At 38.7% G+C, this 27,675-nt stretch overlaps 3 protein-coding genes across 4 annotated transcripts; 1 reads left to right on the top strand and 2 right to left on the bottom strand.

Annotated features, from left to right (window-relative positions):
• The first annotated feature begins 244 nt into the window (after positions 1–244).
• Positions 245–2,883, top strand: LOC124303623 (40S ribosomal protein S3a). Its single transcript, XM_046761067.1, has 5 exons — positions 245–402; positions 1,034–1,137; positions 1,545–1,867; positions 2,308–2,469; positions 2,678–2,883. Exons 1-5 carry the CDS (start codon positions 341–343, stop codon positions 2,828–2,830), a joined length of 804 nt encoding a protein of 267 aa, XP_046617023.1. The 5' UTR covers positions 245–340; the 3' UTR covers positions 2,831–2,883.
• A 1,970-nt stretch (positions 2,884–4,853) lies between these two features.
• Positions 4,854–16,200, bottom strand: LOC124303597 (putative fatty acyl-CoA reductase CG5065). Of its 2 annotated transcripts, none has more exons than XM_046761007.1 (9): positions 15,991–16,200; positions 13,020–13,246; positions 8,570–8,733; positions 8,026–8,161; positions 7,321–7,520; positions 6,460–6,712; positions 6,142–6,332; positions 5,754–6,011; positions 4,854–5,127 (listed from the first exon to the last, which is right to left on the bottom strand). In XM_046761007.1, the coding sequence occupies exons 2-9, from the start codon at positions 13,233–13,235 to the stop codon at positions 4,992–4,994; spliced, it is 1,554 nt and encodes a 517-aa protein (XP_046616963.1). In that variant the 5' UTR covers positions 13,236–13,246; positions 15,991–16,200; the 3' UTR covers positions 4,854–4,991. The 2 variants fall into 2 exon arrangements, with proteins under 2 accessions (XP_046616963.1, XP_046616964.1); XM_046761008.1 differs by lacking the exon at positions 15,991–16,200 and adding an exon at positions 14,338–14,503.
• A 2,642-nt stretch (positions 16,201–18,842) lies between these two features.
• LOC124303604 (putative fatty acyl-CoA reductase CG5065) lies at positions 18,843–27,245 on the bottom strand. Its single transcript, XM_046761023.1, has 7 exons — positions 26,845–27,245; positions 26,343–26,545; positions 23,999–24,238; positions 21,582–21,846; positions 21,190–21,492; positions 20,324–20,531; positions 18,843–19,408 (listed from the first exon to the last, which is right to left on the bottom strand). Exons 2-7 carry the CDS (start codon positions 26,532–26,534, stop codon positions 19,105–19,107), a joined length of 1,512 nt encoding a protein of 503 aa, XP_046616979.1. The 5' UTR covers positions 26,535–26,545; positions 26,845–27,245; the 3' UTR covers positions 18,843–19,104.
• Positions 27,246–27,675: the final 430 nt, after the last annotated feature.

Below are 27,675 nucleotides of genomic sequence, written 5' to 3'. Positions count from 1 at the left end.
ACTGGTCACAAAAATTTACCCAGTGGTAACTTTCTTCATATTCTTCAGTCAACGATGTTGGTAATTCGGTTTCTTATAATGTGAATAATTAACTCCAACGATAAATATTACCTGCATTCTAAACATTCTTACAAAATACATTTCATGTTTCTATCTTTTTCAATCACCCGAATCGATTTTCAAGCGTATCGATACTTCGACCAGTAGATTGGTAGATTCGATAGGCTAGGACATCAGCATGTCGAGTCCATGTAGTCATCCACTCGAGCTTGGCCCATCGACCACGTTTCCGTCCGCAGCGCTGTAAACACATTTTCTCTTTCCGTTTATAACCCTAATCATGGCGGTAGGGAAAAACAAGGGTCTGTCGAAAGGAGGCAAGAAAGGAGTAAAGAAGAAGATGTGAGTGAATAATATTACGATATTTTCTTTACCTAAAGTTTCGTGAGTGAAAACATCTCAATTCTACTTCGATATGTAGAGCGATGCACGTAATTCGAGTGGATTTCCCACGTCCCGTGACTGATCTACCATGCTGTGTTTTCGGCATACTTGATACTATTCGTTTCTTCAATTATGACCTGTCAACTATTTAATTTTTAAACATTGCGACAGGAATTCTACTCCGTTATAAACTTTTTCAAACTCTCTTCGACTACTCGGTACTAATTTGTTTCGGATTTGAAAAAGTTCGGGGCTGAAGATTCACGTTCAAGCAGTCGATCAACAGAACTTGAATTTTAAATATCGATTACTTATAGGCCATCCCTATTGAAATGGAATTATACTGCGACCAAAGTACTCGGTTATGCAGAACTTTTTATATTTGTGTTTTTCCAAGTGAATAGCAACTATTTTTGAAAAGCTAGGTTATGGTCGTTGAGGCCTCTGGTATCTTATATATTATCTTACTCCGGCATTGGGTCGCCAAAAACATATTTGAATTGAAATGGCAAGAAACTCGGGAATTAACGCGTTACTGTAATTTCATAGTTTTTATTTCACCTTTTTAGCCAGGTTTATGTATTTTTAGTGTTGACCCTTTCACTCGTAAGGATTGGTACGATGTCAAGGCACCATCAATGTTCACCACCCGCCAAGTGGGTAAGACTCTTGTGAACAGAACTCAGGGAACAAGTAAGTTATCTCAAAATCAAAATGTGATGTAATTTACTAATTTTCATGTGAACTTTTGTTTTCTTTCATTAAAGTTTCTGTCTGTTTCTCTGATTTTCATCTCAATATTCATCATCCATCAAACTTAATTGCAGTGCAGTTGTCTCAAACAAATTTGAATCGTTCACTCGCAACCCCAGCTTCACACTGGTACTCATTCATGTCTGTGTGACGTTTAGTGTTGCGTAAATCAAAGCAGACGCTTACCACACCATATCTTGGTCAATAAGAATGGTGAAATTATATGCTGCGACAAATAACATGAAACCTATCGAAATCTCAATGGTGCATTTTTGTGTATAGAAATCTATTTAATGATTGATACTACTGTAATCTCATTCTCTGATTTGCAACTTTTCATTCTACAGAAATTGCCTCCGAGGGTCTCAAATTCCGTGTGTTCGAAGTATCTTTGGCTGATCTTCAGAGCGATAATGATGCAGAAAGATCATTCCGCAAATTTAGACTCATCGCCGAAGATGTACAAGGCCGTAATGTTTTGACCAACTTCCATGGAATGGACTTGACTACCGACAAGCTACGCTCAATGGTCAAAAAATGGCAAACCCTTATTGAAGCTAATGTAGATGTTAAAACAACTGATGGATACCTCCTCAGAATATTCTGTATTGGATTTACCAACAAAGACCAGATGAGTGGAAGAAAGACCTGCTACGCCCAACATGCCCAGGTATCTTAAACGTGGTTCAATAAAATCACATAAATCTTTAAGGTTTACACTAACGATCGTGATGCAAATTGCTTCATTATTTGGTATTAAAGTAGCGTCACTTTTAATATTGTAACTATCAAATTTTAATGTTGAATGCTTATAAAAGTTTTTAGTGAAACTCGGACATAGTTAATAAATTTCTATTATCTCCAAATTAAGCTGGTTAAAACATTTGTATTGCCATTTATGTTTAGAAAAATTTGTATACTAAAATAAGTCATACTGTTTGGACTTGCTAATGTTCGTGTTTCTTCGACTAAATAGTAATGCGTAATTGTTTCATTTGAGACGGAGTCTTATTAATCAGTATTACTAATTAAGGAACACCAGCAAAAGTATATGCCCCGCCTTATCCAGCTGCAATATATAATCCATTTTAAAATGTTTCATTCTCGCAGGTTCGCAACATCCGGAAGAAGATGGTTGAAATCATCACAAGTGACATTACATCCAGCGACCTCAAGGGGGTCGTCAGCAAGCTATTGCCCGACGCTATTGCTAAAGACATTGAAAAAGCTTGTCAAGGAATTTACCCACTTCACGACGTTTATATTCGCAAGGTTCGTAATGTTTACTTTTCTATTGACATGTTTCAATTGATTTACTTGAACTTGATATAGATACCTTGTGAATGGCTACTGCCTTGTAAAGGATTTTACGCCTGACACTGCTCCCGTGTCATGCAATTTTCTAGATTAAATATAAACAATACATAGTTCCATACATATTTTCAATTATTGATGCCTAATTCTACGATATATATTTCAGGTTAAGGTACTGAAGAAGCCGCGTTTTGAACTAAGCAAACTTCTCGAGCTCCACGGTGATGGAGGTGGCGGCAAGAGCGGAGAAGGTGGTGAAGGTGGCTCAAAGGTCGACAGGCCCGAAGGCTACGAACCACCTGTTCAGGAGTCCGTTTAAAACAAACTGTACTTCTATCATCCCTTATAAAAATAAAAACCACTCATCAGTGTGACTGCTGAATTTATTTTTTGAAACGGGTTTCGAATGTGATCTATGCAATTTCAACTCCAGTTTCCCATACGGATATTTCCAATCAATGCACCGTCGACAGACCTATGTTAACGAGCGTTACACCTATTGTCTCGATTTTCATGGGCGTCAAATCAACGCGGCAGCGCCACGCTCATCGGTAGGAATAGCTGCATATGAGAATGGATACTGACGCCGCAGCAGAAGGCCGCCCGTCTAAACCCACATGGTTAGGTCAATGGTTCTCAATTACATTTTTATTCGCAGAATTGAAAAAACTAGTATTATTTAAAAGTAAAGAAATGGAGAAAATAACGAAGCGAGATAAAGTAGCTAATAGCGTATTCCAACTGCGCCCTATCGATTGCTCTCACAAAATTACGTAGATACAGTACATTGGAGAATCGATTAAACTAATTTTCTGAATAATTCTAGAATCGTAATGTATGTAATGCATTGAAATGAGTGAAGTATCGATGTTTCTTTTTACCATTGTTCATTGTTCGGAAGAAAGGCCCTTGACACAAAATTTTCAGTATAGACTGCGGTTATGCGGTAACAAGCGTATGCAAAGGCATTTTACTTATACACAAGTGCATGATTCTGGAATAATGAGACTGAACTACATTATTTTCTTACCTTTTTTTTCTTTTCTTCATAAACCAGATGTACGTGTTAGAATTATTGACTACTTCACCAACAGCCCGACTTTCAACCTAGCTCGTATTCAGAGTAATTGGATTGGAAATAACATTGTTCCTCCCGCTTCACGGGTCAAAGATAGTTATGCCTTTGTGAATGCTATTAAAAATCTCACACTTCCGAACGATTATATGTATTTTGGTTTCGAAAGATGCAGTCTCCTTGTTTACGAATGTACCACAAGAGGTAGCAATCAACGCTGTCAAGTTACGTTGGTCTCAATTAGCAAATAAGTTAGTAACTCTTTGAGTCACTGCCTTGCCGCCCATTACCTTGATATTTAACTCTTTTCCCGCTTACACGTCGGAAGATCCACACGTGCTTTTTCAAATTATTTCGTCCGTCTCGATTATGATAATTTTAAACTTTTAAATTTATAACACTATGAACTTGAATTTTAAATATTTAGTAGACTAAGATGTACGCTTGGAAAAAACGCATCGCTTTGTTTTTATATTATAACGGTTGGCTAGTCATCCTATTGTGTTTTATCTCGTGATGTTCGTCGTGTTTTCGTTCAGCATTTTTGCAACATACAGCGTTACTATCAGGTATTTACGTCTTGTTTTCCGTTTGGCACACATTGCTTCGATATTGATATATTTTTTTTCCTATACAATAAGTTTAAATCTAAGTTTATTTTCTTTATGTTACCTCTGTGTTTTTATCTTTTTATCTTTTTTCCTTCTGTTACCTTTTGTTCATACTTGTCATAGATGTGGTCAATAAATAAATATTCGTTCTGAGAAGGGCCCCTACTCGGGCGGAAACGTCAACAATTCTTCGGTGTTTCGTTTAATGACCTCTATAATGAAGAAAACCATTTTGAATTCAACACTTCTGAGGTCAAGAAAATACTATTCATCATTATTTTCTTACCTCGAATAACTGATTTTTTATTCGATTTCCTTCTCGCTTCTCTATTTTTGCCGTTTCTTCACACTTTCAAGTACCTTATTACTTTTTAGATTAGTATTTTATTACCACTTATTCACCCACGTAGTTCAGACTCGTGGGATTTTGGCTACTCAAGGATCAAGGTTGAACATAGACTCAAGACGTGGATCGAACTTTTTTCGGTTATTCTTTGATAGGCAATTCATGATGCCGGGCCGTATTGCTATGGTCTATTACGGTTGTGCTTTCAAATGCAGAGAAACCGTGAAAACCGGAAACTAGACACACAACCTAAAATACAGTTTTAGTTTCACTAGTATATATAATTAGTACGATTAGAGGTAGCCTATTGTGATAGTGATTTATAGAATTTATTTAATTAACCTATGTAAATATACATACATAGATTATCTATTTCATTTGGTACTCATATTGTAATACAAAGGTATTGCAAACTTGTTATAAAAAAAAGAAATGTAATGTACAACAGCTATAAGGATAAAACTCCGGCTATCAGGGCCCATCCACCTACTAACATAGCTCGAAAACTGTCATTCCACGATGCCAACGTGTAGATAATCAGCAAACAGAACAGGACTTTCGTGATAACGTCGACCCAGTACATACTGCAACAAGGAAAGAACATTTCGATACTCAACACCGCTTGAAATTGAGAACTTCACATAGATGTTCGGCAATAGGAAATAGAATATGACTGGCGGTTTTTACGTTGTTGGAATTCTTTGTAAAAATGCGACGAATTATATATACGTGATTTGTCAACGTTTGAATTTCAACGAACGAATTTCATATCTCGTTATATTCAATTCCTTTTGCTATAACCCTGCTAGAACACAAGACATTTAAAACGGTTGCGACCATTGGATCAGCATGGCTCACTGCTAGAGACTCGCGTTGATTTAACTTTGCAATTTTAAAACTTATAATGATAAACCCAGTATAAATAAGCAATCATACGAATTATGAATGCTTTTTTCAATTAGTCATCATCACTCATTTTATCTATTTTATCGACACGTTACTCTGATCTCAATCAATTAACGGAATGTTTTCAACATATCGTGAAGTCTTTCGTTCGTATGTCGTAACGTGATGTTGCGATTTCTACGAAACGAATTTGATGTGAAATGAAATGAAAATATCCAAAGAAATTTCTGTGTACGTATCGAGCTAGCAATCACAATAAAATATTAATGAGCAAAAACCACGGAGGGTACAATCACACACTTACACTTTCATGTGCCTGCGAGCTGCAGGTAGAGTCTCCGGATACTCTTTAAGAATATAAATCCTTGCCGCCCTAATGCAGTCTTCGAAATAGGCATCAATGTCCATATCGTCACCGTTAAGCACATACAATTTCTGCTCTTTAGGATTGAGCGTCTCTCTGACTTCCCTTATGTTCGCGTTGTCAAAGTCCCACTGATTATTGGCGTAGTACTCGAACACCTCGAATCCTTTTTGAATTCTTCGCTGCACTCTGCACATGCTGTAACCATCAAACGATTACTAAACTTATCGAGTCACGCATACATTCCGAACCTGATTTCGCCGAGTATGTCTTTCTCAGGATCGTAATCACGCAATTGAGCATCCCATGGATAATTGTCAAGACTCACATTGGCTTGTGTCCCGCGAGGAATATTATAGTGTCAATAAAGTAAGCTGGAAGCATGTGGAAGAAGAATACACAGATGTTGTGCATCAAGCGCGAGCTCTTCATACTTCCTCCTGGGTACCAAACCACTCCGTTCAAAGGTACTTTTTCCGTTATGCGACGACCACGTTCGATAATTTCTGCCCACGACACCTGAAATTAAAAAGAGTTCACTTTGTTATACATATCACGCAATTGCATCCACAAATCGAAATGATTTTCCGAAACCTCTAACAATGTATTGATAAAGTAATACTATATTAGACAATTGGAGTGTCACCTTGAACTCGGTGCTGCTTGTGAGATTGTATACGTTTTTCCCACGATCGTTGTTGGACAGATAATTCCACGTGGTAACGAATATCGCGTTTACCGCAACGTCTACAGGGAGGTAGTCGGCGTACCCATTCTGATTGCAGTACATTGTCCTGATGACTCCCTTCCCAGCCCCGATCAGGAGACCCGTTGGTCCATTTATATTGTCTGTCCATCCAGGGAGCGGGTTTCTCCACACCGGAATTATTATGCTGGGACTGGAAGGGAATGAGACCAATTAGAAGGCGATAAAATTCGGTTCGAACATCGAGCTATTTGACGGAGAGTACAAGTACCACCCTAAACTGGCTGCATATTTCGTTTGGAAAGTGTTGAATCTCTTTGTTTGTCAGGAAAGCTCGCGTTTGTGAAATATCAACGAGAATATCGCAACATGCCCAAAAGTTGGGTTCGATCGGTTGTACGTGGATCGTTTATTCGCATATAAAATTATACTGTACCATTTAAACGTTTCTCTCAAACGATTATTCATGTATACAAAATGCATTTGTACGGTATACCGTCTACATTTAGGTAAGGATGAGAATATATCTCTGGCAGTCGGAATCGTTAAAAACAAGGGTTTACGAGGGCGTAATTTACGCGAAAAGAGTCACGTAGCCGCTGAGCGCGCCTGCGAAATTATAATAAAGCCGTGAGAATCGGCGCACACGTGGACGGTGATCGGTCTGAAATTGCAAAATATACCGGACTGCAGACGCGACGCCGGCAGGGACGAAGACAGGGATACCAGACACTCGCCGTTTATGGCCGTTGGCCAAAATAACCTGATGTAACCGAGTGGCGGTAACGTAATTATAATCACCGAAGAATAACGGCGGGGATATGAGGCATCGCTTCTTCGACCAAACCCTCGGAAAGTGCCTTCGTGAACGCGTATGTGTTGGGCAGATCCCCCAGGATCTTGTCCGTCATCGCCTCGACCACATCGTCCTCCATCCATTCCACGCACTTTATCACCTTATGCGGATCCGCTGGCGGTGGGTATGGTTTTTCCCCTAGAAGCTATGCAGTGACAATGCACGGATTACAACATGTAAATAATGGTAATTACATTCGTTTGGCAGAGCCGTAGAAAAGAGACGCGATTTATCATTATAGGTACGGCCTAACGAACCCGACCATGTTATGAAAAATCGACATCAAATTGGAGAAATTGTTAGTCGCGTATGACGAATAATAGAATATTCATCATGTATCTGCTTGTCAATTGGCAAATCAACATATACGGTGATTGCAACAGCCATTCAAGCCACAATTGGCACTTATTCCGTCGCCATACTGGACCGACTGTATTAAAGCGTAATGCTTCGTAAGCACGAGAATTAGCTAGCATGTGCAACCACTACTGATTTTAAACATTTCTCCAAAACTATAGTCTCGTTTTCAAATTGATAAAAAAAATTATGCCAACAGGCCAAGGCTCAGGCTTTAAGATTTTCTGGCATGTGCGTGATTTCAAGTTGGACAAATTTACAGAAGAATTAAAGCGATAATGAGATATCGTTACCTTTTCCTCGAGATGACAATACGCCGTGCTAATATGAGCGAAGAGAACTAACTTCTTCATTTCTTTGGCAAGTTCTAGCATTAGTTTTGTACCACGTGTATTCAGCAGAACGGCCCTCTTCAACATCTCGTCGAATCTACAGGATATATATGTAAAATTTCAATCCAAGCGTATGTGATGTCGTAAAATTGATTTGCACAGTTAAGAGAATGGATGACTTTTGAAAAGTTTGTCATTTGAAAGTATAAATGTAAAAAAATAACGAAGCGATAGAAAGTCGTAGTTGCTAATGAGACACTTTTGCATAATTTTCCTTTACTCTTGCTTAGTCGCCTCAACGCGTATAATTCAATCGTAAAGACAGGTCAAGATACAGGCTATCCACGTGTATATATTTACACAGCTCTGCTACTACACATACATGCATTTCAGCTTACAGATTCGACTCAGCAATTTCAAAATCAGGTAAAGACTATGCTTGAATATTTAAACTGCAAATGAGCACAAGCTTTATTTCGTATAGAAACAGCATATTTTAATCAACCTGACAGTAGCGGCTCCGTGATAGACGATGCTAATTTTTTCGCACAACAGTTTTCTGTCTTCCGCTGACAAGCCGAGTCCAGGCATAGAGACGTCCCCGCTGATGATAGAGACCGATTTGTGAAGAGCTGGCAGTCCCCTCTGTTCTTTAACTTTTTCGAAAAGCTGTAACAGATCAATCGAGGTGACAATTTATCCCAACTATTGGTCATTGTTCTACAGTTCTACTACACGTTGCCGAGAATGGGGACGTACCGTATAAGTTTCCGTTCGCAACATGCTCACGAGGCGATCAAACCCCACTCATATTACAGTTCGTTCAACTCGAACGCGAACAACTTTTTCCCGTTCAAAAATCCACGTCACGAATACTGTCGAATCGTTCGCATAATCACACTGTAAGTATACTCGTCTCGCGTAACGCTCAACATTAATCATTCCTGTCTGACAATGAGAATTTTAGACTGTTCCTAATTCAAACGTTGCATGGGTTTCGGCTTGACTTCGCTAACCGTGCGAGCCAATCTAAGACCCAGCTATATTTAGTGATTGATAATCAGTGAGTTTAATTAATGGCATCAGCCTGTCAGTCAAACGTCATCAGAACGTGAGATGCTCCATCGGCACGGGGTTCCTATACCCATTCACGCACAGCGTTGATTTGAATTTTGTTTGGCTAATCCACCGACTTGATGAATCTGTATGTCTCATTTCGTCAGATAGACCAAGAGAAAGCAAGAGTGTAACTATGCAATTTTAAAAGTCTACTTTTATCACGCTCCGAGCTATGCCGACGGATGTATACGTACATACCTATGTACGTGCCAATGAGCACGTGGGTTTATTACATAGAGAAAAAAAAACTCCGTTTCGGCTGTTGGTGTGATTCTGATTTAGCATAAATACGTAATACGTGACTCGAAATAACCGATACTGTTGATTCAAAACCGCGGACGTCTCGTTTTGGAATGTTGTTTCATTCCCGGCTATTTCAATAAAAACGAAAAGGTGAGAAAAAGTTTACCGACTCGCAAAAAGAGCGTGTTTATAGTGAGTATTTGAACAACATACGAAGAAAAGTTTTGCCTACCTGGGTAACGCAAAGTGAAATAAATATTTGAAGATGTAACGATCTTTCACTTATATTACTGAAAAGCAGTGAGATTTTTTTACACCATCTAAACATTCTTTAGCACGGTAAATCATCAGCTACTTCCAATGCATGACACATATTTTTTCGGTGTACCTAATTCTATACGCCTTGAAGCTTACACGAGCATATGAAAATCCTCGTTTTTGCTACACTACCTGCTTCCTCATCATCTTTTACCCCCAGACCCATTCCGGTCTGCTGTTATACCTTGGTTACCTGCTGTTGTACCTTGGTAACCTGCATTATACGTAACCCAAAATCTAGTTTCACGGTCTTCTACAAAATAGCGTAATACCGTATTGACTATCTGGGTTATATCATATATTATACCAAACTTTATTCTATTCAAGCGGAACTCTTGTCGAGTTGCGTGTTTCTCGACATTCCGAATCTTCAGTGAATTATTGCATATTAAGTTGCATCTAAGCCTCAGATCAATTTGCGAGACAGTTTTTTCCTTTGTGCCAAGTACGAGTACTCCTGCGATAAATATGTCAAGTGTTCATAAGTATGAGATTATTATTGGTATTATTTATCGCCAATTCACTCGTATCCGCGAAATGTAACGTTCGTAAACCAAAGTATCTTATAACGCATAGACGGATATAAATTTCGGCACGGTTCAAGGGAGTTCAAATAGTCGTGAGTAATAAATTTCCATTCCGTTTTGTGTTTTTTCTCTGCATGTGTGGCCAGACAAATGCCATACAGAAACCTAAATCCACGTGGCCTATTGGCCTTGATGAACTCGCTTATATATGCGTGGCTAACGCGCCTGCTTACTGCGAAGGTATCGTTAGTGTGGATTGGTATTACCGAGTAACTGGAGAAAATATTGCACAACAGCAGAAGGAACTTTCTCTTTCACTACCAGCCGATGAATTTTTCGCTTTACGCGTCCTTGACTCAGTTAAAACCGTCGACCATATAATCCCAAAGGAGCTGAGGTCAGAAGAGAGATTTCGGACGACCTCTAGCTCTAGTTTTTAATCAATTTCATCCCCTCGCCCAGCGGCCTGAATCTGATATGCAACAGCAGAAGACGCAGCGCACGATTGATCGTGAGTATAACGTAGATCATTTTTTGTACCATTTCGAAAGAATAACGATCTGGCAACGTGCAGGCTATACGGTAGTTTAGGACCAATTTATTAGCGGTTAAATTAGAAAGGCGTGAGCGATTAGAAAATGGTCCGGCATGAGAAAACCGGAACGAGGGGCAGTCTTGCCTCTCGGGAATGTCGTCACATGCTTATATATACACCTGATTCTGATTAGGCGAATGAAATGAGGTGCAACATGAACACGTATTTTATATGTTTCACGTATACCTGCCAATGTTGAAAGGGTGACTGCATGTTGGATTATAAGTCGCAGGTGCCATGCTTTCAAGGATTTCTAGGGCATACTCATTCGTAATGCGTCTTGCGTAGCATGCACCCATCTCGTGGTCTGTGAAATTGTGAGTATATACCACTCTTCGCATAGCTAATCCTTTTTAACGCTCCTTGCATTCCTCAAAAACTTTGCGTCCCCACGTGCTACTCTCTGTGCTCAAAGAGTCCTTCAAGTTTCTAACCACTTTCTCTACCCACTAATTTATAATTGCGTCTGCATTTTCGGTACCCTCTCACCTTATCCCTATCTACTCCTAATCAACTTGATCTAACATCAAATAGTAAATCAATTTGATTTAGAATGTTTAACTGGTTAATTTGAACACCTTCCGGGTTTTAAAAATTTTATTTTATGGTTCCGCTTTCTTTGCCGGCACTCTTGAATCGTATGTAATATGCAGCAGCTATTCCCAGTGATCAGTTTTCGCTACTGAATACGTCTTTTCGGAATTATGCTGAATTAATACTCGTTATCACATGGTAATTGATATGCATTGTGGATAGAAAGTATTGGTAAATATGGAAATGAGTGCAAATATTATAACGGATGCTGGAGTATAGAGAGAAATTTGTTTATTTATATTTTGACAACTTTCAACAATTCTTACAAGAGGAAAGTTAGTAATCAAATTTTAGAATTGCACGTGTAAAACATTTGGAATGCTTATTGAATTAAAGTTTGAATAATGCATGAATGTATGGATATTTTTGGCCGCATATTTAAAAACCAAAACTTAACACGCTGTTCGTGTATAGTGAATACATCACATACATGTAATAAATTATACACTGATCATGCATATCAACTTCAATAACGACTCTCTATTAAAAACGACAACACTCATTCCACTTTTTCATTTTACTTATTCATTTTAACAATACCATATTCGAAAGCGACAATAGACAAGAAATTGCGTCACAGACGCACCGTATGGGTTATTTACCTATTTTTACCATTTACCATTACCTATACGTTCGAGCGAAATTGTATAGGATAATTTTATTACCCGTATTACACGTACGCGTAATTATATGTATAAATTACGATGTTCGTTATACGACTCTCCTATCTCTTGTATATTCTTGCAAAATACTGAAAATGCGCCTATACTTCTCTGAACCGTGCGTAATCCGAAATTGTCACTACGGCCACGCAGAGCCGGAAACTGATATCTGTGAAGTTTGTTCGAGGACGCGTAAACATTCTTGAGTCCGAATTTCTCTGACGAGCCGTTCCTTTTGCGTTTTCTGGGATTATTTTTTCAAAGATTTTAACATACCCTTATTGGTGCATTTACGAAATAGATAAATTAAATCAATTCGCAATTTTTCCGGGATCGATAGTGAACTATCTGGCATTTGCTATTTAGAAAAGTATTCATTTCGAAATCTTGGCGTGTGAGTTGATTATTTTGGCAAAAAGACTAGGAATGCAGTTCACGCGTAAACACATCGAAGTTTCGAAGAAAATTTACTTTCCCTCATGCGTCGCGAATTTCTTGGTAGAATGGAGCACGGGTATGAATTATCAAGTTTCATACACGTTAAGATGCAACGATTATTCAGCTCGACGATGAAATAAGAGTGACATACTATATAAAGGACTCCTCCGTGCAGTAGACGAGCAGAGACACCATAATAATACATTACGTAACATGTGCCTCTCGTCTATAGCAAGATCTAAGAAAGCTTGTCATCATAATTTCCGCTCTAATGCAAAACGGTGTTTCAACTTTGACTTGCCCAACAGTATTATACATCTCATGAGTTACGGTGGAGAAGAAAAGTTTTCCAGAAAAAGGTGGGTCGCGTTACCATTTCGCAATTGTATTTCGCAACAAACATGAGCGTTAGAAACTCTGGTACCAGTGAACACTGGTCTCCAAAGGACCTCGACTTACCGGTCCATTGAATATTTCGTCCAGTCGAAGTTTCGGGTCCTTCCCCTTCTTCGGCCTGATCAGCAAGTGGATCGTTCCAATTTCCGGTATGCAACGAAGGAATCTTTCGAGCATCACTTTTCCTAGGAATCCGGTACCACCGGTGATGAAAATGTCTCGTCCCTTGAAGGTTTCGGCGATCCTATCGGGAATATCGTCCATGTTTGCTTCTGTCATTTTTTCCCTTCCTGAAGCAAGGAACAAATCTTAAAATATGCACGTACAAAATGTTCTCTGAATTGCCCGTGTCGTCATGCGTTGACGAATGTCACTGCTTCAGCATACAATACAGCTGCAGCGAAGTGCGGTCGCAATTCCGTTTACACTCATTGCTGCATTTTGCTCACATAATTATGTAATGTCTGTAATTAGCCACGAGGTTCGTTTCACGCTGGAGATCCGCGAGAAACACCTTTCTCAAATTACTAGGAACCGCATTACCTTCGATGGTATAATTAAATTTTCGACACTTCTCTACCGGAGCTGAAAAGGAACAACCAAACTGACGAAGTTATACCACAGGTTACGATTTAGAGTATTCGGTATGCACTGCACGAATCTGTTTATCGATTGTCGTTCATGCTACAACAAGTCTACCTTGCAGCTTCGCAAATCATCTGATTGGCAAATCATGGTTTTATATGAAAAAACATTGATCGCATTCGAGCCACAATTATATATGTTCATACAAGCAGCTGCGAAATAACGTTGAATCTATTTGACGAACAACTGCCCAAGGTGAGAAAGCATTTGATCAAGGTTATATGTATAGTATAAACAATTGCGTAATATTCTAAACCATTTAGTTTTCGAACTCTCCCGGATCACGGAGGTGGAAAGCAAAAAAGCGATGTTGAATATAATTGACCAGTTGGAACAAGCGCCTGATACCAACTCCTAATGAGTGGACGTCAAGCAACTTTAAAAGCCGAGTCACTGTGCTTATTACTATTCGACAGCTATTTGACCACAGGTTTCAACCTCCCGCTGTGGAATCAATACTGCGTAAATTAAACCTTTCGAATTAGTCTAAAATTACGAAATGAAGAATATTGAGAAACAAATAGGTGGAAAGAAAAGAGATCTTCTACTGTTACATGTTGATCGGTTTTGATTGTTTCAAAAAGTTAACGCTACTCTGTATGACTGATCTGCGAAAGTAAATGAGTAACTGATTAAACGGCATAACAGATCGTGCACGGCTAACTTTGCAGCCCAGATTCAACCTGTCAGACGGCAAGTTCTGTCTCACATGACGCTTCCTCGATGTAACAGTTACCTTTTGTCCCAGAATCCAACTGGTTTACCAGTAAGCCAGTCGCTGCTGTTAACTACTACGCAATCCGCTGACGCTTTCAATGATCTTTTCCTCTATCCTGATTTTCCTGTCGAATCGCACGCACGAATTGAAGAGAAGAGTTCCGAGTATATTATACCACCTATTTCGCAACTATGCTTGGTTTCACATGTCCACTTTTCTTTTTCTTTGTGATACATTGCTGGTAATAAATTTGCATGTGCTCAAGCGGCGAAACGAGTGCTTGACGCTAACCGATTCACGTGTATGATTTCCACTTGTTTCTAGTCACACATATTGATACAGGGAACTAGTTATGCCAGAAGTGTGGAACATTACAGCAGTGGCGAATTGTTGTGCCGAGAGGCAAGTGGTGCGCGTAAAAAACGTGAGACAGCTGGTAGAAAGAAATGTCAAGGTAAACAGGTGTTAAAAAAGCAAATCGAAGAAAATCAATCACGGCGCAACGGTTAGAATAAGTTTTATATACACCGTACGAGATGTTATCTAATATTTGAACTTGGGCAATAATTACAACGAATAAGATTGAAGAATCCATTTTTTTTTGTATTGAAGGTGACAAAAGAACGTTAACGAGCTGCCTCACTGATTAATGGAAGGTATGAAGACGACAAAAAATTGATTTTGCATGTTTTTCACCACTTGTGCATAGCTTCTTCATGTTCCGAACACAGGTCTAGATACTACTAATAAACAATACATGCATTCAGTAGTTAAGCACATTATTCGAGCTCTTTCGCCGATCAAATGTGCAGGATTAAAGCTTGTACTAGATTTGTTTTTTAGACGGTTCCTAGTGTTGGAAATGGGTTAATAAATTCTGTTCTCTATTCTGATTTATATTAAACTTTTATTTGATGTGCCTCATTCGAGGTACTCGACAAGACTGACGAACTGAGGGGCTGTACGAGAGGGGATTATACATATAGTATACCCGTTACTCTAAACAGTGAATAATACGAGTATATACAAATATCAACTGATATAAAGATCGACATGACACCTTTGTATATACGGACTGTAGAGATTATTTTTGTATACTTTAATATGAAACCAACACCTAGAAGACAACAAAAGCTCACACAGTCTAGACTAAACACCATTGCTTATGAAGTCTCGAGTTTTGAAAACGCTGAAGGCCTATATTTATCGATTTCTTTTGTCAGTCAGTAAAGAGTATGATGCAAAATAGTCCGATACCTTTGGCGAACAAACTCACAACAGGATTGATTAGTAGTGTAAAAAACGATTGAACAATCCAAAATTACGTTTTAATGACGATAAATATTCTCTCCTGACATTTTCGCATGGATCTTTATTTCACGTTGTTAATAACGATGTAGAAACAACCACGTAACACACTCCTGGAATCAGTAAATGTCTTGAAATGTGCGGTAGAAGTTGTCGTCTCAAGCTGTTACTATACACGCATGACGCAACCAATCCGTGCAAAGAGCACGCATGATACGTTTAGTGTTGTGCAATGAAATCGCGTTTTTCGTCATTCGTCAAATGCGCGTACTGGCGATTTCTGTCGATAATTTCATTAAATTCGCTCTCACACTCGATGTCGTTCTCATGAAGAAATTAAAAATGAAATTAAACTTCACTTACTGGTGATGCGTTTATTATCCTGCGCGACTGCAAAGGCAAGAGCGAAAACCTTGCTGCGATTCCACGTGAAAACTTGTTAACGACGCGTATTGTACGTGCAATGAATTCCTCCGGCGAGTTACGACATCCACCTGATCTGATCAGATGGTGAGCCTGGCACAGACTGAGCACTAAACTGGCATTATGGTTGGCTTACGATCTCGCAGAACCTTGCATTCGGTAAGGCCCAGACTCCACCTCTCCTCAATTCTTCTTTGGGCCTCCCGCCAGTCTTCGTGCCGCTTTTCTGCAATTCCGTAACAGAAATACCACGCGCTGCATGCAGTCTCTGGGTGTACAAACTTTGCGGGCCGATCGCAGACGTCTGTAAACCAAAAAAATCCACTCAAGGTGCTTGAAAAAAACTATTAAATATACTGCGTAATATACCCCGAGGAACTTACTTGTGATCATTAAAAACAATTCCCCTGCAATACGATCTGCTACACCGGCAAATGTACTAACTTTTTTCGCGCAGTCGCAATTCTCCAGACTTGATTATCTGTGCACTGATTTTTATTCAAGGAAAAGGTAGTTTGTCAAAATTTCGGGAAAATCAGATCTTCTACAGTCAATCACTGGATGTTACACGTCATCTGAGGACTGATCCTATATCGTGTTTGCACGAGCGTCGAAAGTTGTAAACACCTAGCTTTTTAGGCGTTCAGTAATGGTGTAATCGTAAATAAACAATTCTTGCAGTAATTCAGTTTGTTCGTCGTTAAATAACGCCCAACAACTATGCAGTGAGTGCTGGAACGAACCCTATACCGCGGAAATGAAATTGCGATTGCACCAACGGAAACCACGTTCCTTTCGTACGAATGCAGGCGTATAAATTTCCATGTTCAATATTTCCAAAATTTCAGGAACGTTCGCTACGTTGCATCAAATATTTGGAACAGGCAAGGATCATTTTTTCATCGCGCACACCGATATATCGTACCCCCCGGTATTAAGGAAATACAAGGCACGTGGTTAATCCAAGAAAACAAAACATTCGCGTAGTGATCAGCGCTGTTTCTTCGCAGGTCTAACAATAAATACTGCGATGTGGGCATTTTGCGTAAAATGTGACCGCTAAGGTTGGCAGTACTTTCCAAGATCGACGGGCAAGCTAAGCCGGCGTATGCGAAGCTGCCCGACCTCTATTCATTCAATGATGCAATTTTACTTTCGTGCGCGACGACCGCGCGAGTAGCGAACGCGAGTCAATTGGAGAGTGAATGATTTCGACACGTCACGATGCCGACGAATCAGCTTTCCAGAAGCTGCGGTCATACTTCCAACAAAATTTCCGAACAGCTGTAATTAATTTTCAAAAACCGTCCCCTCCTCTATTTGCCTTGCCTTGACTCGCTTTAAAGTTTCTTCAATCGACAATACGACCATGTTGATTCCCCTTAAACTATACCATGATAATCCCTGACTTACGTAACAGAACTTTCTAAGAATTGGGATACCTCGAATCTCTACCGGACTTCAACTTTGCTCGATTTACGAGTCTTGCAGTAAAAATCATTCTGTTGGTCACCTGCAATGATGCTATTATCTCGGCATATTTCTCGCGACAATATCGTTTCATCGAAGGTGTTTTACGGCTTCCCGTTACTATAATACCTACAATAGATCGGTCCAACGTTTGATATTTCGCAGCGATCAGATCAGCCCGGTAGGAATAGAACGTAAGGAGAATGCCATACATCCCGCTATATTATATATCTATGTTAATCTAGAGATCAGTGATGCAGTCTATTCACGATGTGTGGAGTATAAGATATAATGTACATACGTATCTTGGATATACGACGCATAATTAAGACTGAATTAGTCAAGATGCGAACCTGACACGTTTCATCTTCTATTTCTTTCCTTTTGTCTTTTACAGACATCTTTGCATAGCTTAAGTTTAAGTAAAATCTTACACTTGATTGTACTTCTGAATGCTGTTTTGATGACTTCTTATATAGCCTTTAATTTCAGTGATTTTAATCGCGTCTGTTATTATTCACGGTTATTTATGCTATTCGAAGGCTGAGACCCAGCACATGTGGGAAATCAGAATGTCCAGTAGAACCGCTGTCGCGTCGATTCCTGAAAGCGCAAATTCTGATAAACAAACATTGCAAAATATTGTTTTTACCATTATTAGTACAAGACACGTCGATTGATGTCACCGTACAGCGTGTAACCGGCGCGACAGGAAAATTAACTCTTACGCAGATATGAAAAACAATCAGAGGTTCGTCTTGCTGATCTTAATGGACCATGTAGCCTAAAAACTTCCCACTCCGGTACGTTTCGAATTTATCAACCATTATTCAAATAACTTGAAAACAACCGGACCGGTCGAATACCACAATTTAATCATCGTTCAGTTTAAAAGAGATTGACGAAAATCACCCAAAGAAGACCCCATCAAGGTTAGCCATAATGACACCTAGTTCTCTAAAAGAAAGTGGGAATTGAAAAATAGATAGCAATATAGATGAATACCGATTTCTATAGATTGCAAAAATAAATAACAATAATATTTGTCCTAAAGAACCGAAGGGTTCGTATTGAAATCGTACAAAGTTTATCCAGGAGTGTAACTAAATTACGTAAAGCCACTTAAATCAGTTGTTACAAGTGAAAATTCAGAAGGTGGTTAAGTCCAGTTTTAAATTTGAGTGGCAGAATAGGGCGAAGACGCTGTGCTGGTTATACTCGTTCGATCTGATTGTAATTGGTTCATTTCCAGACTAAGAAGTACAGCAAGGAATTGGAAAAGTGCGTAAGTGATAAAAGCTCGAGGTATAGGAGAAATATACAAAGTATGCAGTTGAAAATTATTTAAAAAAATATTATATTTACAATACGGTGTCAATCAGACCGTTTCACGATATTTTTATTACAAGTTTCTTCTCCTTTTCTTCCGCTGATTGGAGCACGCGGTCTAATTGGATGTGAAATTTGAATACGTCCATGTGTTGGCAGTATGTGTATAATTATGTGATTTAGCAAACTATAAACAGCGGACGGCAAATACCCGCAGGGCACGACGTGACGTGAAAGATACAAGGAAAAATATAACTATGAATCTTGCATCTCGATTATCGACGCTGTGCCCGCCCTTGCCGGCGCGAACCATGAGTATAAGAACCATGCGATGAATCCTACAAAAACAATTCGCAATATTCTATCGGCGATGTATAAATACTGAAAAACTCTTCTTGCTCGAGGTAAAGTCGACGGGTCGTCTTTTAGGCAGTATTTCCTGATGCCCAGAATGTATTCGTAGAGATAATCGTCCCAGCATATGTCCTTCGTGTCCATGAAGAATATTGCTCTATCCTCGGAGGATAACTGATCCTGCAGATCTCTTAACGTGTCATTCCTACAACAAAGATCCAAAAATCAGCAATTTTTTTTCGCGAGCAATTCAATTGTTTCTCTGAAATTCACGTACATAAGGAATCCAGTGATTTGTAGACGTGGTCAGGATTACCATAAAACTTCGTGTCTCGAATTTCACACATGATTCTAATAGTCTGAGAATTTACGGTATAAAGTCATAAAATAAGACTAGCGAAATTATACCTACATTATTATATATTATATCCTCCGAACCACCAGCCCGTATTTATATGATGCTTATCGATACCTTGTACTTCCCGCTCGCTTTATCAAGGTTAACAGGATTCTCAGTTATTCAGATTATACTATTTCATCGCGATGTTAGACAAGGTAAAATAAACTCAGGAAATGTTGGAATTAACAGAATTGAATTGAAATACATTGTGTAATTGGACGCCAATCAGTTGAATATGTTCAGGCGAGTTCAGGGCGATCTTTTATTTCCTGCAATTGTCCCATTACAAAACGACGTCTCTAAACCGGACGGCGATAACGATAAAAGTGTAATGTAGTCACGTATGTCAGACTATGACCTCTTACCTTGGAACGAATAATGATCACGAAATTTCCCGAGACTATAACGGGTATGCAAATATATAAAAATACTTCTTGTGACGTTAAAGTTGTTTGAAGATGTAATGCCCAAGTTTTTTTTTTATCTAACTTTTGTTTTCTTTGCTGCAATTATATCTTATATAATCAATAATTTATTTCCTAGTACTTCGAGGGGATTTATCGGATTCCAATTGTAGACTATAATATTTCTAACCATTGATTAATATATATAAGCTGTGAGAAAATGAAACTTTTCGAAAAAGGCAAGAAATTTAGTGACTGAATTTTGTATATAAAAAACTAAATCAAGCCGTATTGTAAAAGGAAGATTTCTACTCACAAAAAGACCCATTCCTTGGTCGTGTAATATTGCAGCAAGCTCAACCCGGTAGAAACTCGCCCTTGAAGCTTGACCAAAAAAGGTTTGTTCCCGCTCAAGTATATCAAAGGATCCAACAGGTAGGCAGGTAGAAGGTGAAGGCATATCACAGCAAACCAATGCAGAACTGCTGAGGAAGTGAATCTACCGCCTGGATACCAGAGTGGGCCTAAAAGTTGAAGAATAAAAATTATTAGAATAAGGATTGTGCAGTGATCGCACAATCAACCGAACCAAATAATTTGCAAACAATTGCCCATTGAATTATGTATTGGTGATGTAATTAAAATAAGTTCAAATCATACAATGATGAGCGTCTTTACGAAAATGAAGGGAAATAGTTAACCATTCACTCGGTATGTTGATACACACTTACGCAAGTTCACACCGAATTTCATTATGCATTGTAATATCGTACAGTTTCTCATTATAACTTTCACCGAAACAGTGTAATTTTAAGAAAGAAACTCATGCGTAAAGTATTGAAAAATAGTTTTCTGAATCATCGTGGTGTTGTTCATTTAAATTCTTCGAATAATCGGCATGAACGAATGGAACGAGTTAAACAGAAAATCATGAATAGTTAAAAACAGAGCAAGCATGCGTATTATACCCACGTACTCTGGTAGGTATTTGTATAATTGCCAATGCCGACTAATGGAGTAAACGTATAATGTTAGTGGCGGTGATTTGTAGAAAATTTGCGATTCAATGACTCGATCACGGATTATCATGAGTCGGTAAGGTCGGAATTTGATATTTAAATCGTTCGCGCACCGATCGATGATCTGTAGACTGTGCACGATATTCATGCACGTATAACAAACCTGAAAATGGATTTGACAGAGCATGTCTTCTGCCGGCATTCAGGGCATCAGCCCAGGTGATTGGATTTCGTCCGCTCTCCGTAACGTTGACGAAAATCGGTTCACAGGAACTTTCCAAACCCACCTTCCAGGCAAGGGCGATCACGGCGTTCGCCACGATATCGCAAGGCATTAGGTCCGCAAGATATTCACTCTTGCAGTGCATCGACCGGATCACACCTTTTCCCGCGGCTACTATCAAACCGGTTGGTCCGTTCAAGTTATCCACCCATCCTGGCGCTGGTTCTTTCCAAGACGCGATCACTGTGCAGGAGAAGTCAATAATTTGCATCCGCGATCGTACAAATATCGAAGAGAGATCAATTCGCAACTATGGAATGCGAACGGCTTACCAATGGAAGGTCTCGCGATGCCTACCGGAAGTCCAGACCTGACCATCAGGTCTTCGCTGAGACATTTGCTCAGAGCGTAGGTGTTGGGTTGATGAGCTAGCAATTTGCACTCCACAGGCTTCAATAGGTCGTCGCTCATGGAGTCAACAGCAGCGATTGCAGATTCCGGTGACATGTTTGGGGCGTAAGCCCTTTCCTCGAGACGAGTTTGCCCGCAATGGCAGTAAGCCGTTGACACGTGAATCAGGGATATCAAGTTAGGCAGCTGAAAAGAAGGCAGTTATAGAAAGGACCATAAGAATTTGATGCGTAGGATTAAATGATTGGCTACAATTAGTTTCAAACAAATATCGTGCGTTTTCGTAGATGCGGACTATGAGCCACCCTGATGACCCCCATGACCACTTTGAGCTATTCCGTTCTTCATTTGTAGCACACATTTGCTGCTGCAAAACTCGGTACCATATGGTACGAGGCCACAAGGTTAGCTCTAGACGGAGATGCGCATTAGCAAAGTCACGTGATCCCCACATGACGTAACGACAAAAATTTCGTTTCTAACGTAAAAAGTACAATATAACTTCTGTAACTAATTATTTAACATTTGAATGTTATTCCCCCATAAAATAAGATTCGCTGGACATAAGAATGAATGGCTGTGTTTTATAGCTTTTAAAAATAGTGCTCAAAATGACGTCATGTGGGGGAACGTTCTCGTTGGCCGAAGCGGCAGTGATGCGCAAGAACGGGAAGAACCACCTTATTTCCTTACACCATGCTCGGAGCTGCTTACAATTAGAGTGAACTGGTACCCTGAATTGCCTATAATTAGGGGACGCTTGATACGCATCCACAAAAACGAATGATATGCAGCATTAATGGCGTGTTCCTAAATTTCAATGGGTTAAAACCACATGGTCGGCAGCTAAACTGAAGTGAATGACAAGATTACATTCGATTCACAAAGATATAGGCCAGTTTCCCGCGAGGCAATATCTCATCATTTGATAATAGTTCTGCGGGTTTTGCCTCCAAACAAGTTATAATTGCCAATTTCATGAATTACGTCTGCGAATATTTGATATTACATCTCCGATACTCGCGATCAGCATTAAACCCACAACAGTCAACCAAAAATTGAACAGGTAAAAACCTGGGTACATGTGGCAACTTCTGGAATTCTAATCATGATACACACTTGAATCGAATAAATAATGGAAATCGAAGTCCATACAAACTCCACCGTCGTCCAACCCTCACCCGATTCGATTTTTTGGCTGTCTTTTTATATATATTTTTTTTTAACTCCATTATTTAAGACAAAGAAGACACTCTCGGTATTTTTTAAGTTTTTGTCTCATGCAGTTTTTGAGATATAAAATCATGGATTTTGACGATATCCGTTGTGAAGAATATTCTCAATTGACTATAACTTCTGAATACCTAATTAATTGGATCATCAAATTGTAGAAATTGTTATGAACTTTTCGAAAAGTAACACAAAAAAAATTAACAATAATTTCAAAACTATACGAAATTGAAACCACGTTTTTAGAAAAGTATAGTGATTACTGCGGGAATTCATAATATTAAAAAAAAAATTCAATTCTTATAGCATAAAAACGAATAGTTCAAGCAGGGTCCGATGCTAGCTATCTTTTCTTTTAATATTATAAATCTTTAAATTATTGATATTTCATTTATCGAATATCCACAGCAACAGGATTCTCAAATCGTTTTCACACTGTGTTAGAATGATACAAGCAAATCGGAACTTCAATAGGAAACTCATCAACAATGAACATTCAAAATCCTAGTTTAATTTTATTTCGAAAGTAATATTACAATGTTAAAATTCGTAGTCTCTCGAATTCGAAAAAACCTGCATACGTGCATAAAGCTATAACACGAACCGTACCACATTTTATGAAATTTCTCTGCAATTCGTTTTAAAAGAATAATATGAAACGGCAAGAAATCTATTGTCGATTGGATGTCAAAAATAAAACTGCATTGCGTTATTTCTCAAGACGACAGTGCAGTTCGTGTTTTCTCTTTTGTTGCGAGAGATATTCGATAAATGCAATATCATAACATAAAAATTCACGAGGAATATTCCAAAAATATGGCAATCATCGGCATTCGCGTAAACTGTTCTTTTGCATGCTGAGAATAATGGTAAACTTAAAAAAACATTCAAGAAGGTCATACCTTTCGAGAAATTGGTTTTTAAATTTTGAGGCACGATTTCGCAGTTCTGAACTTGCTGTAAAGTTTTCGTGTATTTTATTTTAAGAAGTACACTTCGTTACGAACAATTCGATATTTCAACTCTGATGATCCGATTCGGGGTAAAGAAGTTATAGTCAAACGGTAGGTACAGCATAAAAATGCCTCTGAACTTTTTCGATGTGTACCTGCTTTGCAACTTTGATGAGATTCGCGGTCCCTTTGGTGTTCATATTGATAGCAGCCCGTAGAGAAAGATCGAATCTCACGTTGGCAGCCATGTGAAAAACAACGGAAACATCCTTCATCAGACGATCCTTGTCCTCGGGGGAAAGGGCGAGACCCTCGACGGTTGTATCCCCAGAAATGACAACAAGTCGCTTCAGGCGTTCAGGATGATTTTCGCGAACCACTCTGTAAGGTTCTTGCTGAAAAATAAGAATGAACTCGTAAATCACGATCGTTCCTATTCGTATGTTACCTAAAAAAAAAAAGAAAAAGAAACAAGTCCGTATAAGTACACGCTCGTGTCTAATGCCAATGATTTATTAACCGGTTAGCATTAGCAGCATGTGCATCCCAAAGCTACGGGCGGTATGATGACACCGATCATAAGATTCATTCCATACTTTCTCTCGTCGCCTTATGTTATACGTTATTAAAACGGAACATGCTTCATAGAAATCAATAATAATTATTCACGTTGGCCGAGACGAAGACAATGTGCCGCCGGGTATAATTTACCCACGCGAGGTAAAAATTGAAAATAAAAAAAATATCGTTTACATGTACTGAATGTAAAGAAAGGTGCTCATATTATGTAATTATACAAGTATGTAGCTTTGCCCATTTCAGCGGCCGTAATACGTGAAGACATTCACTACCATGAGCCATTGCTCAACCATAGTTCAAAGATAACAACTGACTATTGGTGCGTAGCATCTATTCCCATGTTTTTTTTTCTTGGCACCTTATAGACTGTATATCTCGCTCGCTTTAAGTATCGCTTTGAGACGCTGAAACTTTCACATTTGCAACAGTAAAGGCCGAGGCGTAAGTAATAAGTAGGTACATAAGTAAGGAAGTGAAACAATTCTGGAAGCGTTGGTGAGACGATCTCCTGAAGGAATTATAGTCGCAACCCCTTCGTGAAAGTCTGTATAAGAGTCCTCATGATTATGATGATAGCCTGTGATTCGAATTGAAAATAACTTTAATCAATATGATGAACGACTATCAATCGTAATCATGATTCGTGGGTGGCAATCACCATATTACAGCCATGCACTACACTTGAGCGATTGAAACAACCTTATAATGCATGACCAAGTGTTTGCAGTGCAGGTCTTAGTCGAGTGTCCTGTGTCCTTAACCCAACGTACTTCGGCTTTTTGGCGATACCTTGAAAAGAAAACGTAACTGACACTCGTACGCAACTCAATTTTGAAGTGTACACAAGCGCAATTCTTAAACATTGTGCAATGAATGGAAACGTAAACACATTCTATTTGTTTGTAGTCGAACTCGTCCCGTAGTGCGGATACGGCACCGAATTTCTAACGAAACGGTAAAGTGAGAGAAAAAAAAATGTGACTGTCACTGGAAAATAATTATGATTTTCGTAGCGTGTTTATACTCGTTGGCACATCGTCAGCGCATCGACTTGCACATTCGATTTTCAAGGCTTCATACCCATACAATATAAATATTAACGGTCATCCTTGTCTCTTAGCCAAAATTAAGTAAATATTATTCATCTGACCTAATTCGAGGATGAATCCCGAGTGCATAATACCTGTGTACATTAGTCATCTTACACGTAATTGACACCCCTTACCCCCACGACTAAACTACCCAGAAATTAGTGGTCTACACTCGTCAATTCGTACCCCGAAAATTTGCGTTTATCAGAAAATCAGTATGTGTGATATGATCTGCTGCATCATGGTCTTTTTTTCTGCATCGAGCAGGCTCAAAAGTAATATTTTCGTCATGTAAGACCGAAAACGAGATTTCACGCCCTCGCCCAGATCATAAGATAGCGTTTTATGCCTACGTAGAACGAAAAATATTGTTCGCATTACGGCTATAACACTTCACGCCCTTGATACGAAAATAGTTATTGCTGAGCAATACCGAAGCCGAGGTTGAACTTTTGAGGCAGATTGTTGCACGTAAATTGTGAGTTTATCACTTTTTTTTCAAGTCATCTACAAATCCAAAAAGCTATACGTTGCAGCTGGTGTAATTTGGATTCAGATTAAGACCAAATCTCGGTAGAGAAAACTGTTATAAATCAATGACTACATCAAACCATTTATCTCGTAAAAACTACCCGCACATTCCTTTCATGTTTTATGATTTTCAAATACCGCATATATTCAATCACTGTTTATATCACCACTTGAAAAAATCAAAAACATTGTTACAAAAATACTGAAACCTAGAATTTTATCCAGTGAGCCGAAGATGAATTTTTTACCTACATTACTATTAGAGTTCAGAAGACAGGTGAAAAAAAAAATATTTTACCTGTATCAGTGTATGGAGTCTTGCTTTTGGACTCTGGCCTCTTTTTTCTCTGACCAATAGATAAATATTTCCACCTTGTGGACAAGACATTAGCAATTTTGCAACTAAAACTTTTCCCAGAAAACCAGTCGCCCCAGTGACTAGTATCCCTCTGTTTTTCGACCATTCTGGTATCGATGGTTCACGAATCATCTTTTTCCCAACTGTAAAAAAAAAAAAAATGATTTGAAAAAAATTATAACCGGTACTTTGTTCGACGGTTTCAAAATATGGTTCACAAAAAGTATAATAATAACAAAAACCATAACAGATTGCTACCCTCATTTACATGGCATCGATATCAATTTGTCGACTCAAATATTATATAGATTCATAAAAATGATCTAATAGCGTTAAATTTCCACTATATCAATACCGACTTCTAAAACCGATCGTACCTGCCCACTGTTATTTTTTGTAATATTGAACAATTGATTAATCACTGACAAATTTTGTCACTCACTAATTGTTTCGAGATGAATGGTTTCGAGCCAATTACTTTGGCTTTGTTGCAACAATCTTCGGGTATCCTCGCGAACTTATTGTTATAGCTTGAGTAGCGATTGACTGTCAGAGACGTTAAAAATGTGATGAAAAAGGAGAAATTTGACCGTACGATCGAAGAGTCACCAGCTGAATGATTTGCGGCGTACTGGAGACCGTCCTTTTAGCACAGAATATTTTATAAGCTAGTTTGTATTCTGCTCTTTGTGGGGCGGTTGGTTACCGATTACGTACACACTCACATCGTCTGATTCACAATCAGTGTCAGGACCAAGTTTGGTCTCGCAGAAAGGCAGCTACAAGGGCAATTTGCACAAAAGGAAAAGCTGTTCTTAGCAAGTATAAATTAACAGACTTTTTAGCCGATCCTAACAGAGCCGTGTTTCGGCATTTCATAGAACGAGCATTTGTTAGCGAGAAATAAAATACTGAACACTTTTTTCGATGTCTCTTGAAAAATTTGTTACTCTTCTGATAATTTTACCTCAAGATATATCTGTCATTTTTTAACTCATACGTATATAGCGTATGAGCAATAAATGAAGATTTCATAGAATTGTTTATACGAGTTAGGTTGAATGTACATATTGATTCGAGTTACGTCTCATATTCATATTCATTCGATAATATTAGTCAATTTTGCTACGCATGCAATCATAAAACGATATGACTATGAAGTCATTTATAAACATAAATTGAGAAGAATTCACTTTAGCCTTATTCCTAGTTAAACGTCATAATTGCAATACTCCTCAAAAAACGTACAAGCAAGATTTCACAGTAAATATTT

Source organism: Neodiprion virginianus, chromosome 4 (genome assembly GCF_021901495.1).
Source record: "Neodiprion virginianus isolate iyNeoVirg1 chromosome 4, iyNeoVirg1.1, whole genome shotgun sequence".
NCBI lineage: Eukaryota > Metazoa > Arthropoda > Insecta > Hymenoptera > Diprionidae > Neodiprion > Neodiprion virginianus.
Note: the sequence above shows the minus strand (reverse complement) of the source record. Positions and strands in the feature narration are given on the sequence as shown.

Bases quoted from the DNA above. Each gene is read 5' to 3' on its own strand.
- LOC124303623 (XM_046761067.1), top strand. From the start codon at position 341: ATGGCGGTAGGGAAAAACAAGGGTCTGTCGAAAGGAGGCAAGAAAGGA. The intron at 1,138-1,544 runs GTAAGTTATCTC...TTCATTCTACAG, and splicing joins GAACAGAACTCAGGGAACAA to AAATTGCCTCCGAGGGTCTC. The intron at 2,470-2,677 runs GTTCGTAATGTT...TATATATTTCAG, and splicing joins ACGACGTTTATATTCGCAAG to GTTAAGGTACTGAAGAAGCC.
- LOC124303604 (XM_046761023.1), bottom strand. From the start codon at position 26,534: ATGATTCGTGAACCATCGATACCAGAATGGTCGAAAAACAGAGGGATA. The intron at 21,847-23,998 runs GTACACATCGAA...CCTTCTTTTCAG, and splicing joins TCATCAAAGTTGCAAAGCAG to CTGCCTAACTTGATATCCCT. The intron at 20,532-21,189 runs GTTTGTTATACG...TTCAACTTTTAG, and splicing joins TCTGTCAAATCCATTTTCAG to GCCCACTCTGGTATCCAGGC.
- LOC124303597 (XM_046761007.1), bottom strand. From the start codon at position 13,235: ATGACAGAAGCAAACATGGACGATATTCCCGATAGGATCGCCGAAACC. The intron at 8,734-13,019 runs GTAAGTCGAGGT...GATCTGTTACAG, and splicing joins ACGAAATATTCAATGGACCG to CTTTTCGAAAAAGTTAAAGA. The intron at 6,333-6,459 runs GTGACACTCCAA...TTTTAATTTCAG, and splicing joins CAAGCAGCACCGAGTTCAAG to GTGTCGTGGGCAGAAATTAT.